Source organism: Benincasa hispida, chromosome 8 (assembly GCF_009727055.1).
Source record: "Benincasa hispida cultivar B227 chromosome 8, ASM972705v1, whole genome shotgun sequence".
Lineage (NCBI taxonomy): Eukaryota > Viridiplantae > Streptophyta > Magnoliopsida > Cucurbitales > Cucurbitaceae > Benincasa > Benincasa hispida.
In genome coordinates, this window is record NC_052356.1 from 13,805,472 (window position 1) to 13,817,509 (window position 12,038).

General features: G+C 29.6%; 1 protein-coding gene across 1 annotated transcript; it reads left to right on the forward strand.

Annotated features, from left to right (window-relative positions):
• The first annotated feature begins 7,025 nt into the window (after positions 1–7,025).
• LOC120082517 (40S ribosomal protein S15a-1) lies at positions 7,026–8,735 on the forward strand. Its single transcript, XM_039037722.1, has 4 exons — positions 7,026–7,144; positions 7,277–7,437; positions 7,584–7,744; positions 8,371–8,735. Exons 2-4 carry the CDS (start codon positions 7,305–7,307, stop codon positions 8,467–8,469), a joined length of 393 nt encoding a protein of 130 aa, XP_038893650.1. The 5' UTR covers positions 7,026–7,144; positions 7,277–7,304; the 3' UTR covers positions 8,470–8,735.
• Positions 8,736–12,038: the final 3,303 nt, after the last annotated feature.

Genomic DNA, 12,038 nt, shown 5'->3' on the forward strand with positions numbered 1-12,038 from the left:
TATCGACGGATATTTCGAGAAAAATCACGAATATTACAGAAATTTATAAAAATATTGTAAATTTTTAAATGAAATTTTAGAACAAACTTAATCAAGTAATAAAATATGAAACTAAACATATAAATCAATAATTAGAAACACAATATGATTAGTAATAGAACAATAAATAATAGTGAAAACCGCGGAATATCTAATATTGACCACCTAATAATTATTACCGACACATTAATAATATATTTGGAATTAGTTTTCTATGAGTATTAATACAATATTGATAAACTAATTTATACTTTAAATAAATTTTGAATAAATGCCTAACTATAACTACTGATGCACTAATAATATATACTTGAAATTGAATTTTGAACAAGTATTAATATAACATTGATACACCCATACAATACTTCAAATGAATTTAGATCAATAATGATATATTATTGATATGCTAAAAATGTATATAAGATGAATTTTTAGACAACATTTGAGGCAAGAAGTTAGTTATTATAGTTGGGCTATAATAATTTGTGTTTGGTGTGTAGATCATTTTAGTTTGGTTTGTAATAGTATATGTTTGAGATGTAAATTATTTTAGTTTGAGAAGGAAATAATAAGCACTATAGTAAAGAATAAAAAAATGATGAATGTAAAATAGTAAAAACTGTAGCAAATGAGGGTTTTGAAATAGTCAATACAAGAAAAAAAATTCTCTCGACTCCTAAAACGACTGTCGAGAGATACATCTTCGAGAGAGAGGATCTCTCCCAACTACGTAAGGGAAATGTCGAGAGTGCTCAATAACTTTCGATGCTGTAAGTTACGCATTGGGAGTTGGTAAGAACTCTCGACGCGTCAAAAACTAAGAACTCCCGACGCGTCAAAAGCAGGCATCGAGAGATGAGAACGGAAGACCATTCACCACGAACAATTCGTCGGGAGTAGGGTTGGTAAATATCCACTCGGGGTCGGGTCCTTGCGAGTACCCACCCCAATCGAAGCGGAGAATCCCTGATTTGATCAGAGACGGGGTCAAACCGGGGACGGGGAGCATATCCCCGACCCTGCCCCGAATATATATAAAACAGTATTATGAAATAAAATTAAAAAGAATATAAAAAAAAAATAGAAACAGTATATAGAAGTTACTATTTTTATTTTTTAAAATTTTGTTTCATATTATTATTATATGTAACTACCATTTTTATTTTTTTAATTCTTTTAATTTTTTTTCATAATATGATTAACTTTAACTTTTTATTAAATCTTAAAATAAAGAAATGTTAAAATATTTTTTTATTATTAAATTAAATAAATAAGACAATAATAGTACTAACTTATTGCCCAAAAAGTGTATCATTTCAATAGAAATATAAAAGATTATTGATTTTAAATAAAAAATTAAAAAGAAAAACTAATAGGCGGGGAATTTTTCCCTGCAGGGACCCGATCCCTGAATGGAGATTCCCCAATCCCGACCTCGACTCCTCAAAACAGAGAATGGGGTGGGGATGAGGATCGAGAGTACATCCCCGACCTCGCCCCACCCCATTGCCAACCTTAGTTGGGAGTTGGGTAGGAACTCCCGACGGTTACGGTAGCCCGTCGGGAGTTCCTTTATAAAACCCTCAAATCGTTTTAGAGCTATTAATTTCTTCCCTTCTTCTAACCATAGCACACTGATGGAACGAACACATATGCAACGGAAGAAAAACAGATCTAAAGTACTCTAATTAGATTAATTATAAAGATAAGCATGCAAGGAAACAAACAAGTAAAAGGGAAAAAAATACAACATTTGTAGTCTTTGAATCTTCTCCAAATCAGCTCCAATCTCCTCATGAACGGTTCGTAGACCACCACGAGAGTCTTCCCGACTATTCTCCAGCCTTAGAACGGGATGGTGGAATTCGGTGAGTGATTAATTTGGAGAGGAAAAAGCTAAAACTTTGAGAAAAAAAAATGATGAGATTATCACATAATCCCATTTAAACCCACTATAGTCAAGAAGTCTTCAAAAGCATTAAACACGCGTTTTAAAGACCATTACATGCAAACATGCAACTTTGAGTTTGATAAGAATTTGACACTCAAAATTTTACTAACTCAAAATGTGGGATTTAGTGGGACAAGTATCTTCATATGAAGACAACACATAGCCATGCAAAAGTTGGCATTTCTCACTCACAAATTTTGGATCTTTCCACTAACTTGGTCAAAATTTGACTCTCAAAGTCCAAAGTCAACAAATTTGACTTTTTGACTTTCAAAAATCAAAAGTCAACAATTTGACTTCCATTGCATTTTTTACCTAGTCAACAAATTGACTTATAATGCAATTTTGACCGATCCATTTAATTTAAATATAATAATTAATAATAAATTTTAAAATTAAATTATATTAAAAAATTAATTAATTTTATTTAATATCAAATCCAACAAAAATCCCAATTTTTATGAATCTCTATTCATAATCTTGATATTTAAATCTTATTTAAATATCTCATATTTTCTCTTTTTATGTTTAATTCACAATTAAACATTAGGTTAAATATATCGTATATATTTAACGTTTTGCTCCAAAAATCGAATTTGAACACTTAAAATTCGTTCGTCACACTGTCCTAAGCGTTTAGTCCGATATAAACTAGTAGGAGGACCTCATGGACATGCAGATTATGGGTTCCAACGATCTACGATTAACCGACAAAACTCTTTAACTTAATTAACCATCATTCGTTAACTATTGGGTCACTCTACTAAAGCCAAGTAGTTGCACTCCCCTCACTATAGATATATTATGTCCACTCGATATAAACATGGTTAGTAAGTTAATTCTTCACAGGTCGTTTGTATTAACGACTGGGTCAAAAGCTGTTTTACCCCCAAAATTATATCTAGCTCCTTAAGTTCTACGGATCTTTTAATGAACAATTGGTTTGTTTTTCAATCACTAAACCGAATCCCTCTCGAGCCAATGAGAAGGTGAGACCCCTTGTTCAAGACTCGAAGTCAACACTTAAGGAATCAACCTCTCTATTATCCTTAAAAGTGGGTAGGATTGAATTTTTTCTTGCACCCTATGTCCCCAGCTATCTATTCGGCCTTATCCCTGAAATGGGAGGCTTATTGAGCCAACGATGTTGAGTCAACCTTTACCCATACAAATCTAAGGATAATCCCGAATAAACAGAAGTTCATAGTTAGCTCAGGATTAAGGTTAAGTTACCTAGGTCATTGCTTTGAAATAGTTAGTCTTAAACAGTAAACAACGTTATAAAGTAAGAGTGACTTAATTCTTGGTCTGATTTTATGAAAACTCATTGCATAAGACGCCCCCACTCCTCATGTCATTACATGAACGAATCAGAATCATTTTGTTTGTAGCACTTTACAACAAATTGTAACAACTACAGAGTGGGTCGCATCTGATAGTGTTACCAGAATAAGGTACCCAGCCTTATTCATATACTATAGACCGTTTTTTTACTGAACTTGATCCATTCTTATGTCCCCACATAAAGTTCATGTATTTAAATAATAGCCATGAATCTTTAGTTTATTGGATTTAGATTTTACAAGTGCAATTTACATATTCAATAACAATTTTATTGAATAAACGTCAATAACATTTTTATTGATAATAGAATATGTTTAACATTACAAACTACGAGTTTTAGAACATACAACCCAACACACACATCGAAGGCATACGCAAAAATTCCAAATCGAAGATCCGTCGTCCATCAGCTGCTCATTGTCCGTCGTCTGTCTCTCTCGGTGAATTAAACTTTGACTCTATACTTTTAAATTGAAGGAATAGTCCGTCTCTCTTGGGTAGACTGTAATTTGTTTAAAATTTGAGTAATTTTATGTTAGGTAAGAAGAATTGATTAATTTTATGTTAGCTTTTAGAAAGAAGAATTGACCATAATCTATTTATAACCTTATTTGTTATTATTTGTTCCGCTTCCATTTCTTATTTGTTCATAGTCTATTTATAGTTGACCATATTCAAAAGTTATAAAATTAAACTACTACATTTTTCAAGAGTTGTAAAATTACCCTTGACCTTTATAAAGTTTTCAAACGTAACATTGGAATATAAATATTTTAGAATTTCATATACAAATTGGGATATATTGGCAAAAGATGATTGTGCCTGTTGAGATGATTGTGGTAGGACATATTGGTTTAGATGATTGTGGAAGGATATATTGGTTTAGATGGATATATATGTAGGTAGGATATATTAGCACTCGCAAAACTTTATGACAATGAATTATTGGCTACTGTAGTTATGGTAGTCAAACAACTAGATTTTAATATGTTTTGGGGAGTTTTTTTTATGTGTTTGTAGAGTTTTTATGTGTGTTTGTAGAGATTTATAAAGTTTGAATGTTGTGTGGGGTGGGTTGAGATTAGTATCTTTATTTTGGAGTTCAACTTGTGGGAGGTTTAAAGTTGAGAACATGTAACCTTGGACCTAAGAGAGACGAACATTTTTGCCATTTTGTCATTTTGCCAACTTCTTTTAACGCATGATAGGAAGGTGAGGGAGATGTGCCACATCAATTGTGGAAGGTTCGTTAAAAGAAATGCATGATAGGGAGGTGAGGGAACTAAAAGCCAATATTGAACAATCTCAATTGAAGATTAAGGAACTTGAAGACATTAAAAAACAAATGAGAGAGAATCATGCAAGACAAATGAAATAAATGGAAAAAATGATCGAAGATATGATACGATCACAAAGAGAAGGGCCATCGAATTAAGTATGATTACTTTATTATCTAATTGGCTAATACCCTCTTAGATTCTGAGTTTCTCTTTGGACTTTGTTAACATGACCTTTTCTGTACTCACTCACTATGTCTTATAATTCTTCTTATATTTGATCTTGATATATGTAATAATGTCCTCTAATCAATGTAATTGTAGGTAAACTACTGTTTTGGAGATGTTGCTTAGAGACGTTGGAGATGTTGTTAGAGATGTCATCAAACTTTCTTCTATGTATTCGTCAAGACATTTGTTTTGTAGACCATTTTTGCTAACTTTTCTCTCCTTTGTGTAATAAAAAATACTATCAACTTTGTTTGTTTATTTGTTTTACGTGAATACGTTTGATTTGTTTAACAATGTTATAAATATTAGTTTATTCAAAACAATTTTTCTTTAAAAAGATAACAAACGAATGGAAAAAGGGGGTAAGAGTTTGATTTTTTGACGACGGCGTCGGGAGTTCCACTATCTCTCAACGACTGGTAAATCGTCAAGAATTTGATTTCAGAAAATTGGGTTTCCGAATCAAACTTCCGACGACAGAAAAATTGTCGAGAGATCAAAGAACTCTCAACAGCAAAATATACATCCGCCGGGAGTAGATAACTCCCGATGTAGTACACGAGGTATCAGGAGTTATCATTAACTCCCGACGATATGTATATGGACATTAGAAAATGGTCTCCCGACGGGTATATCCCGACCAAACTTCCGACACATTTTCCACCATTTTTCGACGAATTCAAGCGTCGGAAAAGGGCTATTTTCTTGTAGTGAGTGTTGACTGTAGCTAATTGGGGAATACAAACTAGTATTTAATGTAGCAAGAGATGATTGTTATAATCTTGGGATAGTCCTTGTCCCAAGCACACCCTTAATGACTATCGATATACTATTGATACATCTACGTTACCATTTAAATAAAATTTGAATGTTCGTTGATAAACCATTGATACACCAAATACTCAGTGTTGATTTTGAGCTCATTATGACTATTGATATACTAATGATCTACTGATAATTCATTTTAAATTGGTATTAATATACAATTAAAATGTCAATGTTATACTTTAAGTATCATTTTAAATAATATATTTTATATTTGGTTTATCAACAATATCTTTGATATGTTTTTATTCTCTCTAACTCGGGTATATCAGTCAATTAATATACAAAATATAAAATATTAGTTACACAATTGATAAACCAAATTAAACTATAACTTATATATCATTAAATTAATATAAAAAAACTCTGAAGATAAAACAAATTAACTAATATAATTTATCCTAATATGGTAAATATTGCAATTTCCATGTGATCTCATTTAATATATATATATATATATATATATATATATATATATATATTTTAAATGAGATCACATGGAAATCAGACAGAAACGAATTACTAACAAAGTATTTTCCCCTAAAAATAATTAATGTTCAGTTTTCATTCATGTAGTAGCGTAATATTAAAAGAGAAAATTTCTAAATTTTGGACAAATATTTTATGACTTCAATTTTGAATCACCTTCTAACTCTTTTATAAAGTATGGAAAAACAAAATAAAATGAATTACAAAATTGGAATTACGTGGACCGAAATGGAACAAAATTCAAAGTATAAAGATTAAAATAATTTTTTTTTATAAAAAAAATAGAATGTTGAAAGACTTATTAGATACAGACTTAAAAATTTAAACATCTGACACAAACAAACTTAAAAGTTGATAAACTAAATTTGTAATTTAACACTAAAAAAACAAAAAATTTATTTTTTTGGTTAAATAGAAAATTTAGTCCTTATAGTTGGAAAAAAAACCAAAATTTAGTTCCTATGATTTATAATTAGAATGTAATTTTTATGATTTGATAAAATCTTTATAAATAGTCTCTACCAATAAAATCCTCCTAAATAGTTCATAAGATAGTGATTATCAATGAAGCTTTTAACCTTTTGAAAAAATTTTCCCTTTTAATTTTTTTCTTGATGCATCTTCAGTGAGAGAAAACCCTATTTTTTAGATTTTATCGAACCCTATAAATTCTAACGTTTTCTCAGGATCAAATTTATAATTTATAATTTAATATTTAACATTTTTATTTTTTTTCCGACACATACTTATTAAAACCCTACTCTTAGAGATTAAATTCTAATTTTTTCTAGGTCAAACTTGTAATTTAAAATTTTATTTTTATTAATTTTTCCCGATACATTCTTATTGAAAGAAGGCCCAGTCGTAGAAAGGGCCCAATTTCATTTTTCCTTTAGGCCCAATTGCTAGGGTTTTCGTCCATTTATAACGCTTCAAACCCTAACGCTCAGTCCTTTGAAGCTAGCCAACGCCTCCTTCTGCAATTCAGGTAAATCTCCTCTATTCATCTCTTCGTCTCTTTCAGATTCCTCTACGTTTATGTTCGTGTTTCTGTTTTGAGTTCTTGTTGTATATCGTTTGATTTCTTCTGGTTTTGTTTTTTCTCTCTTCCTTTTGCCAGAAACCCCTTGAAGCTCTAATTTGGAAGGATGGTCAGAGTTAGTGTTTTGAACGATGCTCTTAAGAGCATGTACAATGCAGAGAAGAGGGGGAAACGACAGGTCATGATCAGACCTTCTTCCAAAGTGATCATTAAGTTTCTTCTGGTTATGCAGAAGCATGGTTTGTTTCCTTTTTTTTTTTTTTTTTTTTTTTTTTTTTTTTTTTTTTTTTTTTTTTTTTTGAAATCTCTTCTTTGATTTGACTTCATATTAGCAATTTCTTCTCCCTATATTATCTGATTTCAACTATTTTTTTGTAATGTCCAGGTTATATTGGGGAATTTGAGTTTGTTGATGATCATAGATCTGGAAAAATTGTTGTTGAACTGAACGGTAGGCTGAACAAATGTGGGGTTATTAGTCCTCGTTTTGATGTGGGTGTTAAGGAGATTGAAGGCTGGACTGCTAGGTTGCTCCCTTCCAGACAGGTTTGTGTTCAATGCCTTTTACTTTTGTAAAATGTGATTCTGAAGTTAGAGATGTCAATGCTTGTTTAATCATCTCGTCACTTGGATTATCTTAGATGCTAAATCTGGCTATTTGGGTATCTTAGCAGATGCATGTATGAGTAATTTTCTATTGGACAACAAGTTCGTAAAGCAGTGCTCTAAAATAGCTGTTTCAGTATTTTTGACCTCAACAAGGCTCAATAGTTTTTTATTATAATTTAAGCGCAAGACATTTGGTAATATGAAAAAAAAGCCCGAACACAAGAAATTTTTCATTTAAGTTGGGTAAAATTGAGTTTTTTTAGTTAATAAATAAGTAAAAGCCTAATTGTTACTATTTTTAAAAATGATGGAAAAGCTCCAATGCCTTTGGAGGGCTTTGTAACATTGGTTTAGACACAAAGTTTGGATTATTTTAGTTTTTGATCATCTTATAATTTCCTTTGTGGGTACTGGGTGTATTGAAATTTGTTGAGTAGCATGGTTTTGTAATCCATTGTAATGATTTGTTCGATAAAATTCATATATGCAGTTTGGATTTTGTTGATTAGCATGGTCTTGTTATCTATTGTAATGATTTGTTTGATAAAAATTCATATCTGCAGTTCGGATTTATTGTGCTGACAACATCTGCTGGAATTATGGATCATGAAGAGGCTAGAAGGAAGAATGTTGGAGGCAAAGTTCTTGGTTTCTTCTACTGAACATGGTTTTGAGCAATCCATTATGGAGTTTTGACATAGCTTTCAAATAGTACTACATTTTCTCGGTAAAGAAAGATCCTTATCCTGTAATGATGATTAGATTTTGTGTTGTCAGTTTCTCATCTCTTAAGTTAATTCCAAGAAAAATTTTATTGTTTTCGTGAAGACATTTCGGTTTTTTTTAATTATATTGGAAGAGAACCCGTGTTTTTTAATTCCCTCAAGTTTCTTGCTATGGTACCCACAACCCCAACTTTGTTCTGTCACTCGAGTTTTTAAGTCCAATAATCGTTATCTTAGAGACCAATTTTCCTTTGAGCAGGCCCATTTTAAAAGCTGTGGCTGTAATTATTTGTTTTCGATTTGAATGGTCCATGATGGTTTATGAATTGCAATTTTTGGATTGTTCTTGCAAGTGTTTTGCACTTTTGAAACACTTTCTTAAGCAATTTCTTGCACTTTCTTAAGTACTTAGAAGGTCAATCTAAACATGTCTGAAATGTCGTGTATGGAAAAAGAATATTGTAATCACAATTAAGATTCTCTTTGTGACATTATACTCCTGAGGCATCTGAGATAGTTATTCATTTTTGTATCTTTGAGTATCAGTAGGTTTTCACTTGTAGTTTTGAAAGTGTCAGTCCTGGTTTCTATATGAGCTGATTGTAACTTATAGTTATTATGGACTTTTGGTTTTACACCGAAATTATACTTGGTACAATAAACAGCTCGGTATGGGATTTTTTTGTTTTCTAACAAGTAATATGATTTAAGGGAAACTATGCATTTGGCCAATTTAGTCACCAATTTTGAAGAATAGGTATAAAAAAAAAATCTATTTTTTAAAGCATATTTTAGATTTTATATGAGAATGAAATTTTAAATTAAAAAAATAAAAAAATTTCTCATCTCTGCCTCCATTTTTCTCTCTTCCTTGCTCCACTATGCTTTCCCCAAATTTCTTTTCCGATTAGAGAGGGGAGTTGATACTATTTTTTCTTTTTATGTAGATAATTTTTGATTTTTAACTAGCGTGTTCAAATGATCTAAAAATCCGAACAATTTTGACTATCTAATTTAAAATGAGATTTGAGTTGGGTTAAATTTTTATTTTTATTTTTGTTGGATTGGATCAGGTTGTAGGGTGGCTAAAAGTTTGGGTCTGATTATCTTGTATGGATTGATTCGTGAGTTTTTAATATTTTTCTTTTAAAATTATTGTGATGTTAGTCTTTGTTTGACGTTTGGAATAAATGTCATAGATATTTGATATTTAACATTTGAATTTTATAAGATTTTAGTTATTAGTCATGTATTGTAAGTAAATTTTAAGGATTGGATTCGAATGGAGACTTTATTTGGTTCTTTTGAGTTGCCAACCAAACTAACTCAACCCAATCTAACTTATGTATATCCATATTTAAAAGGGAAATTTAGTCATATAACACTAAATAAACTTTTCAAATAGCAAGTCACAAAAATAATTTGAATTATAGCAAAGTGGTTCCTCTCTTGATTTTCGTAAATCCTAAAATACCATCACTATAATTAGATTTTCATTTTTTTTTTTTTTAAAAAAAGCTCAAATTATCTGATTGTTCCGGTTTAATAAGGATCTATAATTTTATTTTATTCGACAAATTCCTTTTCTAGTGTTGGAAAGTAGATGAAAAATACATAATTGACAATTCATAACCATAAATCTCCAAGAAACATACCAAATGTAGGTCCAACAAAAACTTGTGCAACACTAATGAAGACGGAGATCAGAAGACCCAAGCCAAGAGAATGGTCGAGTTAATCTTCCCTCCAGTATTAATCATATTACGAATTTGCGTCATGGACTAAACATTAAAATTCTATAATTACACCTATGCATTTTGGATAGGTTGCATAGTCTTATAGTGTATGCATATTGTTAAGTTGTTTTATTATTTCCAACTACTTCTATTTTTTTTAGTTTGTAATATTTTCATATACATAAATAAAGTAAAAGTAAGCTTCATTTGGTATTTTCACCTCTAACAATGTTTTCACTTTTCAACAGTTTTGATCAACCTTTTTTGACGTTGAAGATTATTTTTAAAAACCATCCGATCTATTTTTGTTCCGATTAAAAAATATGTGATTTTTTTTTTTTTTTAAATTCAAAATGATTTTTATGTTACTGTTATTTTCATTTGTTTTCAATTACTCTGTAATTTTAGGTTTTGGTTTATTTAGAGGATATTTTAATAACAAAATCTAATATTTTATCACTAAAAAAATCGTATATTTATTATTTTTATTTTATTTTATTTTAAAACATATGTATTTTTAATATTTATTTTATCATTAAACTCAATGTTGTTTTGAATCTAAAAATCTTTTAAAATCACCTATCTTCATCTACCAATCGAATCTGACCCTTTTTTTTAATCTCATATCTTTATCTTATTTAATTTGTTTTCCTTTATTTTTTAACTTTGTTTCGGTTTTAAAATCCCATATCTTCTGATCTTTATTTCTAGCTTTACCTTCACCGAGTTTCTTTTTCCCTCTTGTTTCTCTCGTTAACCATCACTTTCTCCGAGTTTTATTGTGGTGCAACAGATCTCACATTTTCACCAACTTTTATTGTAATTACTCTGTAATTTATTCTTTTATGATGTCAATCTTAGATACTTTTGGTGTTGTTAGATCAACTATCTATTTTAAATGTTTACATCACATTTTAGTTTTTTAGGTGGTTGGATCATATCTTAGTTTTTTTTAAAAGGTTGAATCAAATCTTATTTTCTTTAAATAAAATAGATTTTAAATGCCAATAAAATTTAGGTTATTATGATTTTAAAAAATGTGTTTTTAGAACAAATGAATTGTAGATACTATTTCGGATATTTTTATGATCTAATAATTATTAATTAATTAAATTCAAATTCATTTTGCTATTTTTCCTAACCTAAATACATATTTCTATTTTCTAAAATGAAAGTTTGAAAAATGCTATTTCTCTAGTTAGCCCTATTTTAAAACTTCATTTTATATCTAAAATAACAACAAAAATATATAATTAAATTAGAAAATAAGAAGTGAGACTCTTTAAATGTGTCCTTTAAAATTAGTGACTAAACTAAATATTTAGGGACTTAAAAAAGGCAAATTTTCCGAAGTATCCTATTTGAGGTGTAGGATGCAAATGAGTGAGATATGAAAAAGAAATAATAGGAAATTTTAAGGTCTAAGAAGTTGGGAAGAAGATGGTTTAAATTAATATAATTATTAATTAAGAGTTTTAATTGATTTAACCTAAATCCGATATTTTTTTTCTTTATTACTTTTTAAAAACATATCTCGTAGTTCATTTTCATAAAAAATAAAAAGTGATTTCAAATTTTACCACCAAACAATCCCTAAAATATTATATAATCTTTACTAAATAAGTAAATTCAAGCATAAATCAATTACCACCTCTAAATTAAATTCGACCATTTAATCTTCCACCATGTAATTATTAAACTAAAAATTCCTCACACGTTATCAATTTTATAATGTGAATCTAATATATAATATTTCAATTGAGCTAAAGC